The following is a 27,633-nucleotide window of genomic DNA, read 5'->3' on the forward strand; positions in this document are numbered from 1 at the left end:
GTCGAGGGAGACCAAGTGAGAATTTTGAGAGAAATACCCTGGAAAGTTCGCCAAAAGAGAGCATCGTATATAAACTTTGCTGCAATATTAAGAAGAAATAATGTGAAGTATTGGCAAATTCCAGAAGGTCTCCTGTTTGTTTATGAAGAGAAAAGATTTAATATAAATTCAGTGATGAAAGTTCAACAATTTTTATCAAAATATGGAGAAAGTCTGGGAGAATAAAACAGGGAATTCTCAGAGAAAGAGAGCACTTCCTCTCAAGAAGAGGAATAATTCTTAGACCAAAATGAACAGAATGGAGGAAAGCGAAAAAAGAAAAAGGAGCAAGATACAGATGACAGCCAAGAACAAGAACAAGAAGAAGCACAAGGAGCAGTAGGAGGAAGAAGGACTGTACAAGTAAGACAGAAAACAATTAGATTAACAAGAAAGACAAAACAAATTTCTAAGTGAAAATGGCTGAACAACAAGTGAAATTTTTTTCTGTAAATATTAATGGATTGAATTCTCCTCAGAAGCATAGAAGAATATTTCATCAATTATATCAAACCAAAGCAGATGTAATCTTTATACAAGAAACACATATTAGAAAAAAATGATGCTAGATTTCTTAAAAATAGAAAAATAGGAACTTTATTATTTGCCTCAGACTCACACCAAAAGAAAAGGGGGGTAGCTACATATGTTTACCCCAAATTGGAACCCGAATTGAAATGGCAATCGGAAGATGGGAGAATTTTGATTGTAGAGATCCAAGTTGAAACAAGGAAAGCATTAATTGTCAATATTTATGCACCAAACACCCATCAAGATAAGTTTTATAGAAGACTACATGAGAATCTTTTTCTATTTGGAGATTTTAATGCGGTCTTTCAAATTAAATGGGACAGAAAATTTAACAAAAGACCTTTAAAAAGAGGAGGAACCCTACCCAGATTTTTTTTGGAAATGGCAGAAGAATTACAGATGATTGATACATGGAGAACACAATATCCAGAGAAAAAACAGTTTACATATTATTCAAATTCACATAACTCCTGGTCTAGAATTGATATGTGTTGGGCTTCAATATCCGGTTTAGGTGGAACGTTTCAGTCGGAAATGGAATTTTTTTTTAAGACCAATTTTCATTCAGAAACTAAAACACAAATGGTGTGGGAGGCAAGTAAAGCATTCTTTCCAGGATTAGCAATAAGAAATGCAGCAAAACAAAGAATTGGACAAGAGAAGAAAATGAAAGATCTTGTACAAAGATTAGAGAGTGGCGAAAAGGAATTACAGAAAGAACCTACAAATCAAAGAATCCAACAAAGAATTAAGAAAATACAACATGAAATTAAAATATTCCAAACTCAGGAAATGGAGAAGAAATTGAAAATGGCAAAACAGAATTTTTTTGAAAATGCAAATAAACCAGGAAGATGGTTAGCCCACAAGCTTAAAAAAGAAAGACAAAAAAATCATATTAAGACATTGAAATATTTGACTGGGAAAGAAGAAACAGAAGTAGAAAAGAAGTAGAAAAGAAAAAATCAATTATTGATCAATTTTATCAGTTATTATATGGGAGAAAAAATATAGAACACCAGAAACAAACAGTATATTTGAAGAAAAATAACAGTATGAAAATTTTAGATTATCAAAAGAATTTATTGGAAAATACAATTGCTATAAGTGAAATTACAGAAGTGATTAAAATACAAAAACTTCAAAAAATGCCAGGCCCTGATGGATTACCAGCTGAGTATTATAAGAAATTTGAAGAAGTATTGTTGTTACCATTTTAAAAAGTCATTGATGATATATGGGAGACTGGAGAAATGCCAAATTCATGGAAGGAAGGAACAATTACTTTGATACATAAACCAGACACAGATGAAAAAGAAATTAAAAATTATAGACCCATCTCGCTTTTAAACATGGATTACAAAATTTTCGCTTCAATTTTAGCTACAAGATTAAAACAAAGTATTAAATCAGATAATTAAAGAAGATCAAACTGGTTTTTTACCAAAAAGACAATTGAAAAACAACGTGAGAATGATAATAAATATATTGGAATTTTTTGAAGCCCATCCAGATAAGAATTTAGCTCTAGTGTTCTTAGATGCTGAGAAGGCTTTTGACAATTTACATTGGGACTTTATGATTAATTGTCTGCAAGAATTAGATTTTGGTCCAAAATTTATCAAGATGATACAAGGAATATATTCGGACCAGAAAGCTGGACTGGTGGAATGAAATGCAAATAAGAACAAGATTACGAGAAGACCAAAAAATAGGTCTAAATGAAGAAGATATAAGTTTTGATAAAATATTTTTGATTGATGAGGGAAAGTATATAAGAAAAATGTACAGTTTTCTCCTGGAGATAAGAATGGAAGATGAGATAGTTAAAGATGCAATGGTGCGTTGGGCAAAAAATTTTGGATATAATATATCAATGGATGATTGGAATCAAATTTGGAATACAGTGGTGCCTCGCAAGATGAATGAAAAACAATGAAAAACTCGCAAGACGAAAGTGTTTTGCAATTTTTTGGTGACTTGCAAGATGAATTTTAATGACCATGCTTCACAAGATGAATTTTTTTTTATGCTTCATGCCAGTTTATGCTCACATTCACCCTAAGGAAGGGGGAGGATCTTCATGCCAGTTTATGCTCACATTCAGCCTAAGGAAGGGGGAGGATCTTCATGCCAGTTTATGCTCCCATTCACCCTAAGGAAGGGGGAGGAAGAATGTGATGTCAGTGATTGTGAGCAAATGAGCTTCATAAATTCTGACTCTAGCGATGATGAGTTCTTGGGGTTTCCAGAAAACTAGAGTACTCAAACCTTTAAATCTCTCCATTTGTTAATGACAGTGATAATGGTTCTTAATGCCACTGTTGACTGCTGTTCACTTTACATGGAGCAAAAAATATGGTATGCCTTTAAAGAGCACTTAATAAACACTTTGTAAACCAAATTTGACTTTGTTCTGACTCTTTTTGCCCATAGGAACGCATTAATTAAATTTCAATGCATTCCTATGGGAAACCACACTTCGCAAGATGAAATTTTCGCAATACGAAACGACTCACAGAATGAATTAATTTCATCTTGCGAGGCACCACTGTATAAATATTAAGATAACTAAAGCAGTGTCTTTTAAAGAGAATTTATATAAAATGTTTTATAGATGGTATTTAACACCAGAGAAGTTAGCAAAAATGTACTCTGGGTTATCAAATAAGTGTTGGAAATGTAATGAGCTAGAAGGAACTTTTTATCATATGTGGTGGACATGCGAAGAAGCAAAGAAATATTGGAAAATGATACATAAAGTGTTGCAAGAGATATTGCATTGTGTATTACTATTCAAACCAGAAATACTGTATTCCTCCTAAATGTGATATCAGAAATTAAAGACCAATTTAAGAAACACCATATTGTACATATTGTTACAGAGGCAAGAATATTGTTTGCGAAAAAATGGAAATCTATAGATGTGCCAACTAAAGAAAATTTAATAGATAAAATTTATGAAGTAGCAGAAATGGAGGTTTTAACAGAAAGAATGAAAGAGATTTAGATAGAGTAAGAAAATATTGGAAGTTTTTTATGATTGGGTAGATAAATTTAGTTAGATAAAATTGAGTGTTTCGTAAAAGTCAATTTTTTATATTGATAAATATGCGAGCCTTTGTATTGATGATTATTGTGTTTTTTCTGTGTTAACTGAATGATGTATGTTGGAATCTGGGGCCAAACTTTATGTATAACCTGTGTTGTACCCACCCAAAGTTAAACCTATTTCCTTTCCTGTATCTGTAATGAATAAATAAAATATATTAAAAAAAAAATAAAAATAAAAAGGAATGATTTTATTTTTTCCTGTTTGGCAATGCTCATTTGATGGGAATGGCTCAAATCCAGCAAAGGCAGCAGCAGGATTATAGGTGCATAACTTTATGATGGGAAGCCCAATCCTACCCTGCACTGGAAGAGGCTGATTGACTGGTTTGTACTGTAGGCCATGCAGGTTAGGAGGTGACTGGAGAGCAACTCAGGCCAAGCAGATATTTTTCCCTTATCACATATTGAACCCCAACCACCCATATGTGGCTACACAGATCTGCACATTTTGTTCTGGAGTCTCACATTTTGTATTCTCTTCCTACTTAGCTTCCAAATGTCCTTTGCATATTTCAGCTCCCATTCTGTTGCTCTTTATCTTTGGGAGAACACAACTTGAAAGAGTTACAGTACTTGTCTATTCAAACCCTGGTGTGTGGTGGGCTGAACAAGGGTTGGTTTGGGCAGGAGGGGGGAGGACTTTGGTGGCAGGAGTGCCTACCAACATCCCATCCCTCTTTTCTCAGCTTGACACACACCCCTCCAAGGCTCCTCTGCCAGTTAAATATCTGATATAGGTCAGAGATGACCCATTGGCAGTCAGATAGGGTGAAAATCATTGGTCCTTACCTCACCTGGGCCATTTGATTGCTCCCCCCAGCACAGTATGCAATGCCAGCTCTGTCAGACTGGGCTAGAAATGTCATTATAACATTTTATAAATTAAAGACTGAAAGGAAATTTTTTGTCACTAGGAGAATAACTAAAATGCTCAGGGAAGAGACAACCATATGAGGACTTGAAGTTGGGCAAATAAATATTTGCAAATGTTTCCACGCTGCTCTGTGCACTTGGACTTACCGGTCTGGTTCAATGTCATGCCTTCCGGATATGGAGTACACTCGTAGCAACAAACTGGTTTTCCTTCTTGAACTCTCTCGCTCTCTCCCACACAGCAGCTTTTGACACATTTTGAATGGGGAGGAATCTAAGAATGGAAAATGGGATCATCACTGAATCTGCCTGCTTCATTGGAAAGTTCCATGTTCATTCCATGAACACACCTCCATTGCACCACACATTTTGCCTTCTGAAGAACTGACTAAGAACTCTTAGGAACTGCCTGACTTACAGCAAACAAATTCTTAGCAAAACGAAAGAAGGATCCTTAATGCTTTTACTCATCTCTATGTTCATTCCTATTGAAATATACCTCTTGCTATTTCACAATGGCTGATTGCCATTGACTGCCATCTCCCAACATTGGATACAACATGTGGCTTCATGACATGGTTGTGGATTGGCACCAGTAGCAGGGGTAAAATTGGGGCACTAGCTAGTAGCACCTGCAACTCAAGTTGTGTACTTTATTTCTACCTGCTGAAATCTGCTATTCCACATGATGGCATCATCACTGATGGTAAGAATCAGTGACCTGTTGACCTGATGAAATTGTTCCATCTCGGAGTTTCAGGAAGGATTTATTGGGGAAAAAGTTCCAGTTGATGAGATCAAATCCAAATGATGATTCCTCATCTGCAAGCCAGACCTCCTGCCCAGCATCATGGTTAAAGTGGACATGTTTGATGAAAGAGTGCCACCAATGTGGGAGAGAATGTTGAAGGTTCATTCAAATCCTTCAGTACAAATTATATACTCTCACATCCAGTTAACTACCAACAATACTTCCCCAAACTCTTCCAGACTAATGTGCACCAATTATGAGAATTGCAGCCGATTTCTCTCAGCTTCCTCTAATCTTCCAGCCATATGGAAATTTCCTACTTTCTATGAATTTTTTTTTACTTTGTTTCTCTACATAGAGGGATACAAAGAAAACCATGAAAGTGACAAAGTTCATTCAGTAAATGTATCTTTTGCCTCATTCCTCCTCTATGGAACCCAACACTGTGTTCACAGTTTTCCTAAGAGGCTTTTCCTTAAGGTCATACCTTGAAACAAATTTGCCTATCTAGGGCACATAGTTCATCTCATTCATCTACATACCAGGGCCTGGAAACACAACTACTCAGAAGTAGTGCCCACTATGGAAAAGATTGAAGCTATCTATGTTAGGGAGGATTTCTGAAATTAAGATGGATGTATTACCAAAAATGTTGTTTCTCTTCCGGACTATACCAGTTTTATTCTCGGATAAACCATTTAAAGAATGGCAGAAAGATATGACAAAATTTATATGGCAAGGGAAAAAAACCAAGAGTAAGATTTTGCTGGATGCAAAAGAAAGAGGAGGTTTAGGGTTGCCAGATTTGAAAATTTATTATGCATCATGTTGTTTTTTGTGGATGAAAGAATGGTTGTTACTGCAAAATAGAAAAGTGCTGAATCTAGAAGGACATGACTTAAGATTTGCTTGGCATGGATATTTATGGTATGATAAAGTGAAAGTACAGGTCAAATTTAAGAGTCATTATGTTAGACATGCTTTGTGGAGGATATGGAACTGATATAAAAATAGGTTTTACAGCAAAATTCATTATCGACTTCACCACCAGAAGCACACTTTGAATTAACTACAGTACAGGGAGGTAAATGGTTATTGTATAAAATGAATGAATGAAATATTTATAACATTTATAAAAGTTTATTTATAAAATTTGCAAATGTTTTGAGTGTCTGCAATCTGCATCTTAAAGGGAAAGGTCAACGAGTCATCCAGTCCAGTAGTCTCTTTTTTTTTTCTAGTGGGCATAAGAAGCCTAAATGGCTTGTTTCACCTTGAGAGCATAGTACTCCAGGACACTGTCAGTTCTTTGCAAGGCAGACAAACTACTTCATGCAAGGTATGGCCACTTCGGAAATGAGGAGGAGGGATTAGAAAGGAGCTAAGCCTGGTCTAAAGAGCATGCAAGCCTAGCACTCACCCTGGGCAAGAGGCACATGTCAAGAGCAACCAAAGAAACAGGGCAACCACAAATCAGGGCCATTGGGAAAGGGCTCGAGAGTAGAACTCCTCTGAATATCACGTCCCTCTATAAATCTATAGTGCTGTCATATTTATAATGCTGTGTACAGTTTTGGTCACTATATCTCCAAAGGATTTGTAAAGGTAAAAACAGTGCAAAAGACATCAATAAAAATTAGCAGTGAGCTTCCTTACAAAGGTATTAGCATGGACTAGAGGCAACTAATGAGGGATATTAATGAGATTTATATCATGATGAAAAAGACAGGGAAAGAATGGAAAGAGAAAACGAATCTCCTTCTGGAACTGCTAGGACCAGGGTCCATCCAGTGAGACTGATTATCTTCATAGGGGGTGGTGCCTGAAAGTCATTGGCAGACCTTATGGGTTGCATTAAAGACAGGACCCCACCAACAATAGTGTCTCCTGACCTAGCAGTTTGTTTCCAACCATACAGTCAGCATGCATATCCTCTGAACATACAGGTGAAGGCAGCAGCAGCAGCAGCAAGAAGAGCAAAAACAGCCACCAGGCTGCAGGTTGGTGCCTAAGCCTGTCACAGCTGCACACCCACATTCTTTCCTATAGTACCTGCTGCTCTAATATGTATGGCAGGCACCCTGCAAGAACTTTGCTAAAGAGCCATATGGAAGCAGAATTCTGTTCCCACAGATTCTGCTCAGAAGCCTTTGCCTGTGTGGTGAACTGAGCAAATACTAGACAAATCCTGGGTGCTCAAGGGAGCAACACGAGTCTTCTGAGTAGCTGTTTGGAATGGAATCACCGACATTTTCATCTGAATCCATTTGGTCTTAGAAACCACCAAGAAGGAAAATCACAGTGATCCAGATAATGTCAGAGTATATTAGCAATTCCTCCCTGTTGGCCTAATTCTTTGTGCCACTCTAAAGACAGACATGTTTGTAAGAACCAGGGCTTTTTTTCTAATGGAACGCGGGGGGACGGAGTTCCCACACCTTTTTGCAGGGGCCCCTCCCCTTTGGAGGCATTCCAGGAGGGGGGGAGCAAAATAGAGGCATTCGCTGGGTGGGTGCTGGGGGGTGCAGGGTGGGCGGGCTCCTGGCCCCTGCCTGACTGCACAACAACCCCCTCCTGCCCCATCTCCAAGCTCTTGCCTGAGCCCAGCCCGCCTCCCCTCCCCCCGCGCTCTGCTTCCACTTCCACAGTAAGTTCCACTGTGTTCAATGGGGCTTACTCCCGGGAAAGTGTCATAGCCTTGCAGCCTGAGTAGACAAGCAGAGGAGGGGCTCTGTGGCTGCAGTCCTCTCCACACTTTCCTGGGAGGAAGCCCCACTGCCTCTAGTGGGACTGACTTCTGAGTAGACAGGCAGAGGAGGGGCTCTGAGGCTGCCATCCTGTCTACAGTAAGCCCCATTCACTAAAGTGGACTTCTGAGTAGACATGCATAGGATTGGGCTCTTAGGCTGTAATCCTAGGCACTTTCCTGGGAGTAAGCTCCATTGACTAGAACAAGACTTATTTCAGAGTAGACATACCTAGGATTGGGCTCTTAATCCTGGCAGAGATATATATCTGCACCCGTTTTCACATGCTAAGGGCAGGTGAAAAGGGATTCTATGTGTGTACAATGTGCTGTCCAGCCTTGCCAGAGATCCTCCTCATCCTTCCCCCACAAGCGTGCCCTCCGCCAGCCAGCCTTTGCAGCTCCTCTCCAGCAATGCACAGCAGCTGCTCAGGGCAGCAGAGAACATATAATTGCATGCCAAGTGCTTTCCCAAAGACACAGAATATTCTGATACCTGAATTAAACCATACTTAATTGCTTGTTTGCAAACGTAGCTGTTTCTATGTGCACCTAAGGACAGAATTCCTTTTTTGTTCTTACTCCCACAGTTGCTTAGAGTAATTTTACTACATGGAACTTTTCAGAATCCATTCACTGCTTCCTCTCCTTGAAGTAGTGCCACACTACATACTACACGCTACAAGTGCACCTGTACAGTATTTTTCCCCATGTGTAGAAAAAGTAGCTAGGGGGAAGGGGATGTGGAGATTGACAGCCCAATCCTATGCATGTCTACTCAGAAGTAAGTTCATCTTTAGGGGGGAAGCACATAAAAAATATTATATTTCTCCAATAAAAATGGTTTATAAATAAATAAATAAATAAATAAATAAAAGATTAACAAGTTGTGAGTTCCTGCACCTTTTTATTACAAAAAAAGCACTGGGTGCAGATATATATCTCTGCCAGGATTAAGAGCCCAATCCTAGGTATGTCTACTCTGAAATAAGTCTTGTTCTAGTCAATGGAGCTTACTCCAAGGAAAGTGCCTAGGACTGCAGCCTAAGAGCCCAATCCTATGCATGTCTACTCAGAAGTCCACTTTAGTGAAAGGGGCTTACTGTGGATAGGATGGCAGCCTCAGGGCCCAATCCTGTGCCTGTCTACTCAGAAGTCAGTCCCATTAGAGGCAGTGGGGCTTCCTCCCAGGAAAGTGTGGACAGGACTGCAGCCTCAAAGCCCCTCCTGTGCCTGTCTACTCAGAAGTCAGTCCCACTAGAGGCAGTGGGGCTTCCTCCCAGGAAAGTGTGGAGAGGACTGCAGCCACAGAGCCCCTCCTCTGCCTGTCTACTCAGGCTGCAAGGCTATGACACTTTCCTGGGAATAAGCCTCATTGAACACAGTGGAACTTATTTCTGAGTTGGGCTCTCAGGCTGCAAGGCTATGCACCCTTTCCCAGGAGCAAGGCCCATTGAGCACAATGAGACTTACTTCTGAGTAGACATGTCTAGGCTCGTGCTGCAGATTGGCACCGGGCTGCACCAGCCAGTTTCCTTCCCCTCCTCCTCTGCCAAGCCAGTACCTGGGCGTTCCGTGGGTGCCGCAGCCCTTCTCCCTGGCTGGCTGGCTGGCTGGCTGGCTGGCTGGCTGTCCATCCTCCTCAGTGTCAGCGCGTGTCCCCCGCGCCCTCCACCAGCTTGGAAGCTGCGCTGAGAAGCAGAGCGCGGGGGGAGGGGAGGCAGCTGGGCTCAGGTGAGAGCTTGGAGATGGGGCAGGAGGGGGTCATTGTGCAGTCAGGCAGGGGCCAGGCGCCCGCCCACCCTGCACCCCCAGCACCCACCCAGCGAATGCCTCTATTTTGCTCCCCCCCTCCTGGAATGCCTCCAAAGGGGAGGGGCCCCTGCAAAAAGGTGCCGGAACTCCGTCCCCCCGCGTTCCATTAGAAAAAAAGCCCTGTCTGCACCCATTTTCACATGCTAAGGGCATACAGTTGCATGCCAAGCGCCTTCCCAAAGACACAGAGTATTCTGATACCTGAATTAAACCATATTTAATCACTTGTTTGCAAATGTAGCTGTTTCTATGCACACCTAAGGACCCCGCTTGTGTAAGAATTCCTTTTTTGTTCTTACTCCCACAGTTGCTTAGAACACAGTTGATTACATGGAACTCATGTAAGCCATTTTTTGGAATCCATTCACTGCTTCCTCTCCTCGAAGTAGTGCCACACTACATACTACACGCTACAAGTGCACCTGTACAGTATTTTTCCCCATGTGTGTAGAAAAAGTAGCTAGGGGGAAGGGGATGTGGAGATTGACAGCCCAATCCTATGCATGTCTACTCAGAAGTAAGTTCATCTTTAGGGGGAAGCACATAAAAAATATTTTATTTCTCCAATAAAAAATGGTTTATAAATAAATAAATAAATAAATAAATAAATAAAAGATTAACAAGTTGTGAGTTCCTGCACCTTTTTATTTACAAAAAAAGCACTGGTAAGAACCAAAGTAGGCAAAACTTCCTGGGGCTTGTTATGGTGTCTGCTATCATTCATTATGCCATTTGAAAGTAAAGCCTTTGTGGAGGTTTCTCTAGAGCAGGGTTTCTCAAACTGTGGGTTGTGACCCCACTACTAATTTTACTTTATTTAATTATTAGTAGCCCACCTATCTAAGGAAAATGGCATGATTTCAGTGCTTGCTGCATTCTCAGAAAAGCACTTCCTGCTTGATGATGTCACTTCCCACCATGACATCACTTCCAGTTAAATGACATCACTTCCAGTGGGTCCCAGGCAGATTGGCATTCTGAAAAGTGGTCCTCATGCTAAAGGTTTGGGAACCACTGCTCTAGAGGTTGTAATGTAATCATCTGAATTAAGTGGAGTGAGACAAAGTGCCTTTGCCATTGTCCCAGTTGAGATCACCGTGTGTTCCACCTCAGTGGCTGCAGATGAAACAAGGAGGAGAAAGTGCATAACCACAGGCCAAGTCACACATGGTGCTAAAAGTCATTCCTCAGTCTTGTGTGTTGCTCATATAGCTTCTGCCTTCTCTGTACTAGTGTGAGGTCCTTCTGTGCTATGCTGGGGGGAAGTGAGATATGGCTGACCTTCCTTCGCTGTTTCAATAACTTAGCTCAGGAGTGTCCAAAATAAGTCCCACAGGCTGGAAATGTCCCCCTTGAAAATCGGGCTCTCCGAACACCACCATTAGCTGCTCTCAGCTGCTGAGCTTCCATGTTGCACTGGCAGAAGCTGCACGGCTGAAAGGGTCACACTGGGAGAGGCCACTTATCATGAGGGCCACCCTTTCAGCAGCATCACTTCTGCCAAGGTGCTGGAAGGGAGAGGCTGAAGGAGGCCATAGGTGGTGGGAAACAGAATGAGGGGAGAAACCGACCTAGAAGAGTGAGAAATTATCATGCAGGCACTCTTTCAGCACCTGTCAACTGCTGACCTGTGAAGTGGTGCCTTGGCAGAAGCGGTGCTGCTGAAAGGTTGGCCCACATGATAATTGGTTGAATTATTTTGAAGATATGGTCAAGATGTGCATATTGTCTCTTCTGTCATTTGCAGGTAATTAGTTCCTAAGTGAGGCAAAAAACATGCTTATTTCTAGGTCCCTCCTCTTTAATGACGTCACCTCCTGCTTAGTGACATCACTTCCAGTTCTCAGCAGGCATTGTGGATGCTATTCAGCCCTCTGTATGAAACAAGTGTGAGACCAGTGGGCACAGCTCAGAGGGCGATGTGACAGCCATGGAATCTTATCACAGTAGAGTAGGGGTGGACAAATTCTAATTACATAAAATGTGGGTTTAGTCTTCCCTAGAGTTAAGTGACATTTGAAAAGTCTGGACAACCAAAGCAATTTATTTATTACAATAAAACACAATTTATGCAAAGTGGTTTTGCTTTTGTCCAACTTTTAAAAGCAGAGCTGACCATCACACAGCACTGGAGTACTGTGAAAACGGGAGGATGTTCAGAGTGGAAAATAACCACCACCTTCAATAATTATTGAGGCATCACCTGCCTCCTTTTTTCATTCTGCTTGATATATTCAACACACAGTTATAGGTGGTGCTAGTGACAATGCAGTAGAGATTATCTCTTAGTGCCTTAGCCTCAATGTCAATCTCATTGCAGATTAGAGCCTAAGCATTATCAGCATCTCTTCTCCTTCATTTTCACCATTGATGAGATCAATAAGAACTCCAACCTCTTGCCCAATGTAACCCTGGGATTTAACATCTATGACAATTTTTTCAATGAAATGGCAACTTCTGAGACCACCGTAGATCTCCTCTTCCATCAGCAAAGGAATAGACCTAACTACAAGTGTGGAAACAAAGAGAATGTCTTGCCTGTCATTGCAGAACTCACTGTAGACTATGCCATTCAAATGGCCTCCATCCTGAGCCTCTATAAAATTCTACAGGTATGTGCAATTGTACTCCTGTATGGATGGAGTATGACTGCTGTTCAGGTATCCTTTGAAGCATTCCTAATCACTGGTGAGGGGTGAAACCAGGGGCCAGATAGGATGGGCTGTGCGCCAGCAGCTATCTTCAGGAACATCCACAGTCTCATCAGTGACTGGAGGGTGTTATAGGGGCTCACTGCAGTACTTTGCCCCAGTGCTCCACGAACATGGAATTGGTACTGTGCCTGTTAGTTGAATGTGTGGAGATTCTAACAATGTTTTAAGCTGGCAGCAGTACGGCGTCGCTCCATTTACTGACAAGCTGAGAGAAACCCAGCTTCAATGGTACGGCGATGTTCTGCACGCCAACAGGGATACGCTGGCACAAAAGGGGCTTCACTTGGAGGTCAATGGCAAATGACTGAAGGGCAGGTTGAAGCAGTGCTGGCTTGACGCACTGCACAGTGACATGAAAATCACGTGCTGATACCCAAACCAAGCCTACAATCAAGAGAAATGGCTGCTCCAATCCAAAATAGCTGACCCCGCCATGACACGGGACAAACGTAGAAGAAGAAGAAGAAGAAGAAAAAGAAGAAGAAGAAGAAGAAGTAGTAGTAGTAGTAGTAGTAGTAGTAGTAGTAGTAGTAGTAGTTCTTTCTAATTAAGGGGCTGTATGTACTGATGTATGAAGATAATCAGGATCACCTCACTTTATTTACTCACTTCTTTATGGCAGTGAGACCAATGACATGACACAACAGACAGCAGTAGGAGGCTTGACACAGGGCCCAATCCTATCCCACTTTCCAGCACCGGTGCAGCCGCAGTGCAGCCCTGAGGTAAGGGAACACGTGTTCCTATACCTTGAGGAGGCCTCTGTGACTGTCTCCCCACCACAGACTGCAGTCCATGTCCCATTGACACAGGCACTGGAAAATTGGATAGGATTGGGCCCTTAGTGGGCAGAGCTCCAAAGTGTACTTTTCACATTCCTGAAAAAGCCCTCCCATCCACCCTAAGCCTCTTACTGGTGTTTGTTCCATCAAATTTGGCCTCTCGCTCTGGAGATAATTGGTAATGATCAGTTACCAGTCACTTTCAGTGGTATTTCCAATAGGTAGACCATGAGAAGTGGTACAGTGGGGGACAAATGTTGAGAAACACTGCTCTATACTATGGTCCTGATCCAGGCTACACCCTTAGAAATGCATGACCTACTCTCAACCATTATTAGCTGAAAAATTCTTAAACGTGCCAAGTCAACTGTGCGTTTTCCACAAGTCCTCCATCTGCCAAGCAGGGCAAGAACATTCCCACTTTCTTCACTGTGTTCAAGGGAAAAATGAATACAGCTACAGTTCATATGATTATTCTTCAGGAATACCACTCCAATGGACAAAACTGCACCTGTTGAATGTTTTTATGCTCACTGTCTTACAATGGGAACCAGTTTTTCCAATCCCCATCATCCCCCTGTGCACTATTTTAAATAGCAAAAATGCTTTTAGTTGAAATATTTGTGGGTTTGTTTGTTTGTTTTTTTGTATTTAATATTTAATGTAGTGCATAGAAGGGTGTGCCCATCAGCTGAACCAAAACAGGAGCAAACCTTCAAGAGGCCAGAGAGCACAATCCTGACTGTGCCTTTGAGTCCCTTGCACCAGACTCCTGATATTACACTCAGAAGCAGGCTGCTCTGGCAGAAGGACGAGTGCCGGCCTGCTCCCGTTGGATTCAGCCCTGGACCCGGTAGGTGGGATGGTTGGCACAGGGACTGAGAGGGCAGGGGGAGGGTGTGAAGGAGGAGTTCAGGGGCAGGGGGAAGGCAGGCAGCAGATGGGTCCATGGGGGTGGGGTCAGGATCTGGCACATATGCTGAATCCTAACCCCAGTCCCAGGCAACCTGGAGCAGCTCTGGGCTGCCTGTCTCCTGTCTCTTTTCCTTCCCACTCCCAAACCTGTGTTAAACAGGATAATAACAGAAGTTCCATCTACATGCATGCTTCGCTTGCAGAAACTTGGGCCCTATTGTGTTTACTTCTGGCGGGGATGTCAAAAACAGGATCTGCCCCATAGATGGATATTAAAGCAGCATTTGAAAAAAAGAATAACAACAAAGAAGAGGGGAAGGAAAGGTGGAATACCCAAAAATGGGAAACTAAGGCAGAGGTTGTTTAAAAGGGGAAAAAAAAATTGGAGCAATCTCTTTCAAAAATGAGGCTTCTTTTGTTCAATTTGCAAACATTTCCACAGATCCCCCAGCTACCATGGGGAGATGGAGGGCTACATCATCTCTCACCAACTATTGTGTATTGTTTCTTGGATAGAGGGAAAGCGCATCCTAAGCTTGCCACAACTGGGGCTGCAGACCCTCCAGGCTGTTTCCCTTTTGCGTTACAAAACCCCCTTGTCTCTGTCACTTGTCAGGGTTGAAGGAGAGATTGTCAATGACCATACACTGTGATCTAGGGCAGTAGTGACTAGTGGTTTTCACTCACTCACTCACTCACTCACTCACTCACTCACTCACTCACTCACTCACTTCTGTTTGGACACACAGCTTAAGGGGGAAATCCCTTGGTAGAATGGCTCTGCTGCCAGCAGCCCAGGAGATCAGATTAAAAAAAAATTAAATGAACAAGAAAAGAGTATGGAGAATTGAATTTAAGAGAAAAAATGTGTATGTGCAATAATACTGAATCACCAGCAGATGGCAGTGAGACGCCCTTCTCTTCATCAGTTGATATTCCTTTTCTTTTCCACTTGATGGTCCAGATTGTCCCTGTACATATTCATGTGTTCAGGCATTATTAGCTGTAAGTCTATACACATGCCTATTCAATTTGAGCATCCTTCCCTCCCCCTGTTCCCCTTTCTCCAAGCCAGCAGTCTCCAAACTGGAGACAGCTATGCTCCAAAAAAGAAAAAGGCCCCCCCCCCCCAACCAGTGCTTACATTCTGCCATGCTGCCACTTCATTCTTTGCCTGATCTGGGTACAGGGATGCTCTGGACAGTCAGGTGTATTATCCAATAGGCTTTGCAGCAGGATGACTGGGCAGATGCGACTGTCCAGAGCATCCCTGTGCCAGACCGGGTGAAGAATGAAATGGCAGTGCAGCAGAATGGTAAGCACTGCTCATGGGGGAGAGGGCTCTGGCCAGACACCAGATCCAGCCCGCAGGCCACAGTTTGGAGAGCTACTCCAAGCAGTGCAAGAACTTTCCCCCTTTCTTCACTGTGGTCAAGGGGAAAATGAAGACAGCCTACACAGTCTTCAAGATCATGAGTCTCTTTTAGAAATACCACTCCAATGACGAGTACTAAAGATGGAGAATGTTCTTTTGTTCATAGTCATGCAATGGGGACCAGTTTTTCCTATTGAGATCATGCTCCTTTAAATTGTTTTGAACAAAAAAATAACCATCCATTGAAAGACAACGAATGTTGTAGCTAAAGTCATGAGTAGGAGGGTCTGGGTTATCAGCAGAACCATGGCAGGTGCAAAGTTCTAAAGATGGCCCAACCTCCAACATGATTCTGCTTTGTTTTATTCTTCTCCAGCCGCTATTTTTTTTTTTTTTAAAGAAGAATATTGTGCATTGACTGCAATGTGATTTGGCCCATATGGTCAAACTTGATGGGCCATGGGTTGCTCTATAGTTCACTATCAGGCTTGCTTCATCTTCATCTGCTGGGACAAGGAATAAGAAAGCAAACTGGGAACATATCAAAAGGACACTCTCCCTCAAGTCACAACCTCAGTTTAGCTCAACGCTATACACATGCGCACACACACATAAAGAGGGAGGGAGGGAGACTTGCCTACTTTCATCATGCAGACAGACATGTTTTTCAACTCAGGCCACCAGGAAGTGTTTCTGTACTCCGTCATTATCAAAATTACTGTTATTTTCTATCCTATACAATTTGTAGGACAGGAAAAAAAAGGACCCACAATAAAAACTGTAGTGATTTTGTTCTGAATTTCCACTAAGAACTGAGGGATTGATTAGGGATTCGATCTTCAGCTTACCAAGCAAAATGCTCTTGGAACATAATTTCTCTTCTGTGGGGCTCCTGAGTGCAGTCCAAGCAAAGTGGCTGCCACTGAAATCATTCTAGGAGGAACTCTTGTTCAGGATGCAGACATGCAGCGTGGACTATGTTACACAATCATTTGCAGCCCGGTGGTTGGTTATGGTCTTGTTGTTGCTGCTTCTCCCTTCTGTTGTCTGTTGGGAAGAAGCACAGGATCAATGTGCATTCGTAAATAATGTTTATAGGTCAGGAGATACTGTCATTGGTGGGGTTCTATCTCTTCTACGCCCTATACTGAGTCCAGACAAGCTTCGGAAACCATTTGATACTGTGCTAGAGTCTTACACGTAAGTTCTTTACAGTTTGGTACCCAATCAATGTTTTTTGCCTGATGAAGAGCTCTGCTGGATCAGTCCAAAAGCCCACCTGCTCCAGCATCCTTTTTCTCACAGTGACCCACCAGTTGCCTCTGGAAAGCCCACATGCAGGAGAAAAAAGCCAGCTTCTCTCCCAACATTGCTCCCCTGCAACTGGTATTCGAGGCATACTGGCACACTCTGAAGGTAACACAAAGCCATCCTGATTCGTAGATTTCTTCAATTACCACAATTTCTTCAATTGCCTTTTAAAGCCAATGAGTGTCCATCATCCCATCCTGTAGCAATGAATTCCACAGACCAATTATGTGATTGATGAAGAAGAACTTGTTTTCTGTCTGTCTTATCTCTTGGGAGCCATTTCATTCTATGACCCTTGGTTCTTGTGAAGAAGAAAAGCTTATCTCTTTCTGCTCCCTCCACACCTTGCATACTGTTATAAGTCTCCAACCTCATTCTTATACACACTTTTCTGGTAGTAAGCCCCATGTACCACAATAGGACTTACTTCTGAGTAGACATTAATATGCATGTGCTATCAATCATACCCTCCTCAATCATACCCTTTTATCCCAAGCTATATAGTCCCAAGCATTGTTGCCTTTCCTTGTAAGGAAGAACTCTGAACATTTTGGCTGACCTCTTTTGCATGATTCTCTGCTGTATACTGTAATTCTTGAGGAACAGCAAACAAAACTGTGCACAATATTCTGAGTGTGGAATATTCCACAATATTCCAATCTATTGGTGCTGAATAGATTTGTTTAGGGACATTATAATATCAAAAGCCTTATTTTCTCAAATTTTTTTTCCGAAGGAGCTTGTTAGCTTTGTGGTTGTCCTAGGGAAGCCCTTGACACATGAATCTGGTTCATGCTGGTATGGAGTGTTTTCGGCCTTTTTGATCACAATTGATGCTGACATGCATCAAACCACATTCAAAGCATTTTTTTCTATTCCTAGTTGCTACCCCCTCCTTTGCTTTCCCAAAGAAGCCTTTTGGAAATTTCCAAAGTGGCTCTATCTTTCCTGTATTAATTTTCGCTGTTTGCAAAGCACTGATACAATATAGGAATTGCATGCCCTCAAGGAAAACTCACTTTTCAGCAAGTCCTCTCATTCATTTTGAAAAAAGGAGATATTGACTCTTGCCCAATACTATGGTATTGTGAAAAAAAATGTGTGTTCAAGGTAAAAACACACACATCATTCCTTCAAAAATCATTAAGAGATCAGTAATGAATAGGTGAAGATGAGCAAGGAAAACATGATATACCAGGAGCCAGGGATGTGCCAGAGACATTTTGCCCGAGTCTTGAGGAGTCTCAAGTCAACACGATCCCATGACTCGACTCATCCATAAATTATAACAAGTGCCTGTTGCAACTCACCCTGAGCCACTTACTGAGGGCCCAATCCTATCCAATTTTCCAGCACCAGTGCAGCTGCAATGCAGCCCCAAGGCAATGTTGCCATGCCATAAGGAGGGCTCTGTCACTGCAGAATTGCAAGCATATACAAAAGCGAGCCATGACTCGAGTCTGTTCAAGTCATGTGACTCTTTTCTGAGTCACTGCCACAAGTTTTGAGTCAGCCCTAAGTCATTGGCCTGCGTGACTTGAGTTTCCCACAAGTGGCATAGAGCCACTTTTTTCATGAGTCCTAGTCTCAAACTCAAGTTTCCATCCCTGTCAGAAGCCAACCATGAATAAAAGTGGGATGGACAATAGTTGGGGTGTGTGCAAATGCAAGCAATGTGAAATGAGGAACACTGAGATGTTTGTAGTGAGAAATACAGTCTTCCACAAACAGGAAAACAAGAACAGAGGGCCCAGTTTAAAGAGGTTGCCTGTCTGCCAAAATCTTTCTTGGTACTTTCTGGCTTCTGAACAGAGAGTGATGCTACCCCTATGTATTGAAGATACATTTTATGTTTCAGTGATATTCTGTCTACACCATTTTCTACTCTGCAGTTGAATTCTTCTATAGAATAAAAATCCACTTTCCACTGTTTTACCATCTTCTTATCTTCATCTCATTGTCCCATTGCCTTAGTTTCTTAGAATATCATGTTTCAGTGATATTCTGTCTACACCGTTTTCTACTATGCAGTTGAATTCTTCTAGATACAGAATAAAAATCCACTTTCTACTGTTTTACCATCATCTCATTGTCCCATTGCCTTAGAGACGATAATTATTTCAAGTGCACTTGTGGAGCAGCCTTGAAGAGCTTGATGAAGCAGAATGGTAGAACATTAGCACCCAGATAAATAAATAAAATAAAACATGGTCCTTGCAACACAATGGCAGACATATCTTTGTATGTGTGAGTCTCAAGGTTAATCTCATTGCAGAATAGAGATTAAGAATTATCAGCATGTCCTGTCCTTCATTTTTGCCATTCATGAGATCAATGGAAATCTCAAACTCCTGCCCAACGTGACCCTTGGGTATAAAATCTATGACAATTATTTTGAAGGAAAGAGCACATATGATAATCTCCTGGATCTACTCTTCAAACAGCAAAAGACTGTACCCAATTATAGGTGTGGTGATAAAGGGAACATCTTGTCAGTCATTGCAGGGTTCACAATAGAATATTCCATGCAAGTGGACACCATCCTGAGTCTCTACAAGATTCCACAGGTATGTCCATTTGTGTTCTTTAAGGCAGGGGTGTCCAAACTTTTTGACAGGAGGGAGGGCCACATCATCTCTTTGACACTGTATCAGGGGTTGGGGAAAAAAGAATTAATTTACATATAAAATTTGAATAAATTTACATAAATGAATATATTAGAGATGGAACTTACATGAGTAAATGAAGGTTTCACAATAGCTTAAAATCTATAATAGGCCTTGCACAAAGCAAGGCTGGCCTTTCCTTCACTGCTACTGCTGCATCACAGAAGTGAAACAGCAAGCAGTGGAGGGAGCCCTCATCCCACGGCTCACGTAAGAGGTCAAACAGTCACCCTCACGCTGAGAGTAGTTGCGTTGGGCCAGCATGGGCTCCAGCAAGCCTCCAGAGGGCCAGAGGCTAATTGGAGACTGGGGGCTCCCTGAGGGCCAGATTGGGAGGCCCCAAGGATTGCAAGCGGCCCCCGGGCCAGGGTTTGAACACCCCTGCTTTAAGATGGTGACTGCTGTTCAGCTAGCCTCTGATAGCTTGTCAGAGGTTGGGCAGCTCATCAACTGGTCAGGGGTCTACACTGGTCAGAATATTTAAAAAAAAATCCTGATGACATTGGTAGAGTCCAGCGACAGTGGGCAGAAGGGTGCCAAGAGGAACCCAGTACAGGGCTTTGCCCCAGTCCCAAAGCAAGATGGAACTGGTAATGTGGCTGTGGCTGAATATGTGAAGATTTTTTGACTACAAGAAAGTGATGAGGTTTCAAAAATTAGAATTTGTTCGGAACAATAAACTCCTGTAACCTCAATTATGAAAACCTTTAATTGGGAATGTTGCAATTTAAAAGCAAACATTGTGCACAGTATGTAAACTATAGTCAATAAGAGGAAACCTGGACCTTAATACTGGAGAGAAGCTCATTGAACTGGAAATACACAGTTATTCCTTGAAGCTCTTACGAGTCACATTTTCCCCCAGGTCCCCTATGGTGTATATGAGACTCCATCCACTGGATATAATTTCCCTTCTGTGTACTGGAACACACCAAGAGAAGCTACTGTTCACAAAGGAATAGTTCGCCTACTGCTGCATTTCAAATGGACATGGACTGGCCTCATTGTTTCGGATGATATTAATGGAGAAAGCTTTCTGCACATCCTGACCCCTTTGTTTGCCCAGAATAGCATTTGTGTTGCTTTCTTGAAAAGGATTGCTGGATGGGAGCATAATAATATTCCTCAGCTCTATCATCATGTTTCAGGCATACTTTACCTACTTATATTAACAAAAGTCAATGTGATTATTGTAAATGGGAATACACAGTCACTGATTTCTTTTGTGATGGCCTTATGTGTGGCTGAATACAGAAGGAAGGCCACGATAGGCAAAGTTTGGATTGGTCTCCCTCAATGGGATTTCACCAATGAACCCAGCTTTTTGGACTTCCCTACAGAAACATTCCATGGAACTCTGTCTTTCTCAGTCTCCACCAGTCCTGTGCCAGGATTCCGGGACTTCCTCCAGAACCTAAAGCCTGATGAGTCCATGACACATTTTTTCTGCTTTTTCTTGAATACGGCATTCAGGTGTTGTTTCAATGGGATTACAGATCATTGTGAGCACTGTACAGGCGAGAAGAAGCTGGAGATGCTGCCTAGGTCTCGGTTAGAGATGGAAATGAGTTGGCAGAGCTATCATATTTACAATGCTGTCTATGCTGTAGCACATGCCTTACATGCTATGTATGTGTTAAGACAAAGAACAATGCAGGATAGAAAGAAACTTAAGGGTCTCAACATTGAACCCTGGCAGGTACACTCCTGATTATATTGATTGTTTTGCATTGCTATCCTGAGCATTTACTAGGGAGAGGGCCGCTACTGAACTCAGTGTGAATTACTTTTCAGTAAGGATGTATCAATTTCCATGGATATTGTGGCTCAAATAATGTTCCCAGGCTCTAGTCTGGAAGCAGAAGAGACAGAGGCATTGAAGAAGTGAAACAGATCTATATTCTGTCAGAGTCTTGATGATAGGCCTCTTGGGAATGCCAGGAACCTTGTTCTGTGCCTATAAAGGTAGCAAGGTGCTGGCCAGAAACACAGGCCAGGCTCATGCTGCCTTTGATGATGCCAGGAAACTATCAGGCCCTGCAATCATTTTGGAAAAAGGCTAACTTTGGCTCATTGGAGGGGCAGCAGCTTGCCCTGGCATCCTACAAAACAATGCCATAGTCTGGGGAAATCTTGGTCTTAACAGAATCATTTTGGTCATCAAAAAGTGCCTCTGGGTTCTGCCATCCTCTCACCAATGTCACTGACAATTCAGTCAGAGACTGATGTCCATCAAGGCCCAAACCCCATGAACACTCACAGAGCACCCAGCCCCACCCTCACCAAAGCACAACACAAATCTGGTGGTCATTTTAGTTCTGCCACTGCACATGGTACTGCCAGAGGCCCAATTCTGCACCTGGCTACCTCTGGCAGCAAAGGTAAGCTGGTGGTGTCAATAAGGGAATGACAGGGTGACCAGAACCGGGCAAAAAGGGGAAGGAATGGGGGGGTTTGTGGGCACGGAGGGGGTGGGATGGAGGGAGAATGGGAGAGGGAGTGGTGGATCTTGGTACAGCAGTATGTCCTGCATCCTGACCTCTTTCCTTATCTTCTTCCCTCTCCCTTACTCTGCTTGGACTTCCACCAGCAAAATAGCTAGTGCAGATTTGAGGAGACCTATTGGGGCAGGAAAACCTTGCCCTGGAGTAAGAGAATGTACAAGACTTGTAAACTTGTTCTACACTTTTTTTTCCTCCCAATTCAGCTGCACTCCTTTCTGAGAAATGTCCACTTTAACAGTGGCGCCGGCCATGAGGTCTGGTTTGCGAATGAGGAAGTGTCATCTGGGCTTGACATCATCAACTGGATCACTTTCCCCAATCTGTCATTCCTTAAGGTTCGAGTTGGAACAATTTCAACCCTCGAATTTACCATCAGTGACAATTCCATTGTGTGGAATAGCAGATTTAAACAGGTAGGGAAAAATGGTACTTAGAACCTAATTCAGTGCTTCCCAAACGTTTTAGCACCAGAATCCACCTTTTAAAACAACAGTCTACTGGGACCCACATTACTTTACCAGACAAAAAAAAGAGATTTAGAAATATTTTTATTTAATTATAATTAATAATTTATTATTTAATAATAAGGGTTCTGTGCTCCCAAGACTGCTAGAGACCTTACTTATAGTATATCCATATTTTGGATATGGATATAGTATATCTGTATTTTCTACACTCTTCCTGAAAATCAAGTTCAAGGACTATTTCCCCAAACCTTTACAGTCATTGCAGGGTACCCTAAAGGCTGAACTGCAGAGCAAGATGTGCAGCTAGAGACTTCCAGGCTAGACAAAAGGCTGAAACTGGATTCACATGTGACCTATGGCATGCCAAGAGAAAATTGGAAAGTGTGATATTTTAATGTGGGGTATGAAGATTACCTCATACCACAGGTCAGCATGCCAGCCACAAGACTGGTCTCTCCATCTGAATTGCCCCCACTGCTGCAATTTTGTTCTGCAAACTGGGCAAAGGTGCTTGCAATTTTTTTTTTTTTAACATTTCATGACTCACCCAAAAAAGGGCTCATGACCCACTGGTGGGTCTCGACCCACAGATTGGTAAACACTGACCTAATCCTGTGGGCCACATGCAACAGTGGGAGGAGCCTCCCGCTGTGGCAAAAATGCACAATAATGGAGCACAGAATGCACCAGTCTCGACTGCTGCCACAAAGCAGTCACAGCACTGGAGCCTTGCTGCCATGGATTCTGGGCTGCATCGGACTGGGTAAGCTGGCGGCAGGGGCATGTCATGGGTGGGGAGGACAGCAGGGAGAGTTCTGTGGAGGATGGAGAGCGGGCATGGGGCATTTCCAGAGAATGTCAGAATGGATCCTGATGGCAGCAACTTGTACCAAGATCCTATCCTCAAATTCCGCCTTGGAATGCCCCCTGGGTCTCCTCTGACATACACCAACAAAATGACTAGCGTGGATCTGAAGAGGCTCAAAGGTGGCCTGTACCCTTGAGAGAAGGTAAGCAAAAAGTTTTTACTTACTTCTGCTTTGACTTCAGGTCACCCCCACCCACCATAGCATACAGCAGGCAACTTTTTGGGAAGGCTGCACGACATAGCGATCTGACAGAAAAAGAAATGCGCTGTTATAGCTCAAATCTAAGTAAATTCCCCCAGCTCAGCTGCCCCAGTGGAGCATGTACTGTATTATGTGGGGGGGGGCAGTCCCAGAAGACTCCTTGAGTTAAGGCAGGGGTGTCCAAACATTGTAGCAGGAGGGCCACATCATCTCTCTGACACTGTGTTGGGGGCCAGGGAAAAAAAGAATTAATTTACATTTCAAATTTGAATAAATTTGCATAAATGAATATATTTGAGATGGAACTTACATGAATGAATGAAGGTCTTGCAGTAGCTCAAGGCCTATAAAAGATCTTGCACAAAGCAAGGCCAGCGTTTTCTTCACTGTCACTGCTGGACCACAGATGTGAAACAGCAAGTAGTGGAGGGAGCCCTCATCCCACAGCTCAAGTGAGAATCGAACTGTCGTTATCACAGTGAGAGCAGTTGCGTCGGGCCAGCATGGGCTCCAGCAAGTCACTGGAGGGCCAGAGGCTCATTGGAGACTGGGACCTCTCCACGGGCTGGATTGGGAGCCCCCGAGGGTCACAAGTGGCCCCTGGGCCAGGGTTTGGCACCACTGTTCTAAGGGAATGTTACTTTAGGACAGGGGTCTCCAAACCCTGGCCCGGGGGCCTGATGCGGCTTGCGGAGACCTTCTATGCGACCCGCGGCCAGCCTCTGGCCCAGTTGACCAAACACAACCAGAGTTGTGCTTGTGGGGTGGGGGAATGGGGGTCCATTTAAGTGTGTGTGCTTTATTTCTTGGGCTGTGTTAGTGCTTGGAGAAATCCTGGACATTTGAGCCTAGTCATTCATTTCAGTCATTCATCTAAGTTCCATCTCTAACGTATTTATTTAAATTTTATATTTAATCTTTTTTTCCAACCCTTGACACCATGCCAGATATTTGATGCAGCCCTTCAGCCAGAAAGTTGAGAGATCCCTGCTTTAGGATATGCCTCCACTTCCTTGATAAATCTACTCAGATCTGCACAAGTAGAGTCACAGGCACCAATAACTATTCCCTTCTTTCACCCATTCTTCGAAGACCCTGCTCTGTCCTGCCCACCCCAGCCCACTTCCTGACCTACCCACCACCTTAGCAGTGTCAGGGCACCTTTGTTGTCACATGGCTGCAGCCCTGCCATTTGCCATTCCCAGCAGTTGCAGGATGGGGGCAGGAGGAGGATGGAATGGGACAGTGATAGAGGCAGGAAGGAGGAGGGATCAGGTTTGGGAAAGGGGCAGGTTTGGTGGCAGCGGTAGCAGCAGCCAGGAATTTTGCTGGTGCAGGTCTGAGAAGACCCATCCACACCTTGGAGGCTTATCCTGGAGTAAGCAAACTAATGTTCCCTTACCCAGAGGAAGCTTCCAGAACTGTTCCCTGCAGGATGCAGTGCAAGCCGTATTTGCATTGCTGCGTTGGTGGGGGGAGGAGTGGGAAATAGGATTTGGCTGCAGAAATCACTCACAATTGGGCTTAATTTCCTCTGACAGGAAGAGCAATGTGGAGTGCTATGAGAATCATGATGGAGGGCCATGCAGGTGAAACATACCAACTCCAGTTGGTCATCATGTGTTCATCAAGACCCTTGGCAAACACTTACAAACAAGCTCACAGAAATGAATATGTTTCCCAAGTTCGGGAGATGCATATTTTTTTTTTTCTCACACAATGAAGTATTGCATCCACCTGTCTCTCCATTATTTTTATTTTTATTTTTAGAGGTTGCCCCGTTCTACGTGTGTTGAAAGTTGCCGTCTTGGACACAGCAAGAAAGTTCAAGAGGGGAAGCCAGTTTGTTGCTATGGTTGTACTCCATGCCCAGAAGACATGATAGCGAACCAGACAGGTAAGTAGCAGTGCACAGATCTGCCTGGAAGTGGTTGCACAGATTTGTCTGTGCAAAACCTCTTATATCTTCATATGGCCATGTCTTCTCTGAAGCTTTTACATGACCCAACTCATTACCTCATCCAGCAGTGTCACTTAGATGTCAAGCAGTGCAGGTGAGATAATAGAACTGTGTAGGGCACCACAGCACCAAAGCCATACTGCCGGGTTGTGTGGGAAATGTAAAACCTTGAGGTTGAAGACTCCATCTTGAAGCACTAAGGAATTCATTTTCAAAGGTAGTTGACAGGTATAAAAGCCTTTTTTTGGGGGGGGGGGAGTTGAGTAGTTGCCTCCTGTTGGCAGACCCAGCATTGCAGCCAGTCATTCTGCAGGATAGTGGTTCAACATTCTACACATGCTCAGGAGCTATGTTCATATGTGAGGTGTTAAATTAGGAGCTTCATGTTTCCTTGTTCTGTATTCTGTAGACTTCCCAGAACAATATAAATGAGTCTTATGGTTGTTTTATTCTTTTTGCTCTGTAATGAATTCTTAAACTTTACCGCAGTGTGAGGGGAGGTCTTGTGTCTGTTTGACCGATTGGGCTGTCAATAGCCTGCATGAGAGGGCCAGGCCAGGTCAAGTTCCCTCTGCCTACCAAGACACTGAAATTAAACACCAAGGACAGTGGCTTCCTCTTATCCTGTTGATCTGCATTTTGTGAGGTGCCTCGGATAGGGCTATGGGGGGGGGGGTTTATCACCATGCTTCTCCCTCACCATGGCTGCTACATTGCCTCCTTGAGCTAACCTTCCAAACCTTTTGGGGCTCTGATAGATCTTGCATGATCAGCCACCATCAGACCCAGATATGATTGGGCCATAAGACTATCCGGACTCAGGCCGTTTAGGGAAGCTTTTCTTAAGAGAGGGGTGCTTGCTCATAACAGACATGCAGCACAGTATGAATGAAGAGAGCTACTGACATTCTGTTCTTTTCAGATGCAGCTTATTGTGTCAAATGCCCAGAAGATCAATATCCAAATGAGTATCAAGATCAGTGTATCCTCAAAAGCATAACCTTCCTAACATACAAAGAGCCCTTAGGGATTGGTTGCATATCTGTGGCTTTCTCCTTTGTAGTGACCACAAGTCTGGTGTTACTCACCTTTGTAAAGAAATGGAACACACCCATTGTCAAAGCCAACAATCGAAACCTCACCTGTATCCTTCTCAGTGCCATCCTTCTTTGCTACATTTCGTCCCTGCTCTTCATTGGCAAGCCTGGCAAGGTGTCCTGCCTATTCCGTCAGTCAGCTTTTGGCATTCTTTTCGCTGTGGCTATTTCTTGTGTGTTGGCCAAAAGCACCATAGTGATTCTGGCCTTCATGGCCACACAACCAGGAAACAGGATGAGGAAATGGCTGGGGGAAAAAGTGGCCAACTCCATTGTTCTTTCCTGCTCCCTCATTCAAGTGGGGATTTGCATTGCATGGCTGTCCACCTCTCCTCCATTTCCAGACATTGATTTGTACTCCCAGACTGGGCAAATCATTCTGGAGTGTAATGAAGGCTCTGTTGTCATGTTCTACTCTGTACTGGGCTATGTCGGTATCCTGGCCATCATCAGCTTCACTGTTGCTTTCCTTGCCAGAAAACTGCCTGACGCCTTCAATGAAGCCAAATTCATTACCTTCAGCATGTTGGTCTTTTGCAGTGTTTGGATCTCCTTCGTTCCTGCTTATCTGAGCACCAAGGGGAAATATGTAGTGGCTGTGGAGGTTTTTGCCATCCTGGCTTCCAACACTGGGCTTCTAGCTTGCATGTTTTTCCCTAAATGTTACATTATTGTTCTAAAAGCAGATCTCAACTCCAAGAATTTACTAAGAGAGAAAAGAAATTATTAAATTTTCCAATTTCATCATTATATTATAGCTGTGTTTTTTTTTGTTTTTTTGTTTTTGAATTTGCCATCTATTACTGGAGGGGTGAGAATTTCATGGAGAGATATAATGGAGAGGCCAATCTAAGGGAAGAAGAGGTCTACTAAGACCAAGAATCTACTAAGTAAGAGAGACAA

The 27,633-nt window shown here is 43.0% G+C and overlaps 1 protein-coding gene across 1 annotated transcript; it reads left to right on the forward strand.

Moving 5' to 3' along the window:
• The first annotated feature begins 289 nt into the window (after positions 1 to 289).
• Positions 290 to 27,460, forward strand: LOC136652387 (vomeronasal type-2 receptor 26-like). Its single transcript, XM_066629323.1, has 8 exons — positions 290 to 378; positions 12,190 to 12,481; positions 15,505 to 15,595; positions 16,759 to 16,855; positions 19,242 to 19,533; positions 22,340 to 22,549; positions 25,444 to 25,570; positions 26,556 to 27,460. Exons 1-8 carry the CDS (start codon positions 290 to 292, stop codon positions 27,458 to 27,460), a joined length of 2,103 nt encoding a protein of 700 aa, XP_066485420.1.
• The last annotated feature ends 173 nt before the right edge of the window (positions 27,461 to 27,633 follow it).

This window comes from Tiliqua scincoides, chromosome 5 (genome assembly GCF_035046505.1).
Source record: "Tiliqua scincoides isolate rTilSci1 chromosome 5, rTilSci1.hap2, whole genome shotgun sequence".
NCBI classification, from domain to species: domain Eukaryota; kingdom Metazoa; phylum Chordata; class Lepidosauria; order Squamata; family Scincidae; genus Tiliqua; species Tiliqua scincoides.

Excerpts from the sequence above, each read along its gene's own strand:
- LOC136652387 (XM_066629323.1), top strand. The coding sequence starts at position 290 with ATGAACAGAATGGAGGAAAGCGAAAAAAGAAAAAGGAGCAAGATACAG. Across the intron at positions 379-12,189 it reads AAGAAGAAGCACAAGGAGCA|ATTAGAGCCTAAGCATTATC; the intron begins GTAGGAGGAAGA and ends ATCTCATTGCAG. Across the intron at positions 12,482-15,504 it reads GCCTCTATAAAATTCTACAG|GCTTTGCAGCAGGATGACTG; the intron begins GTATGTGCAATT and ends ATTATCCAATAG.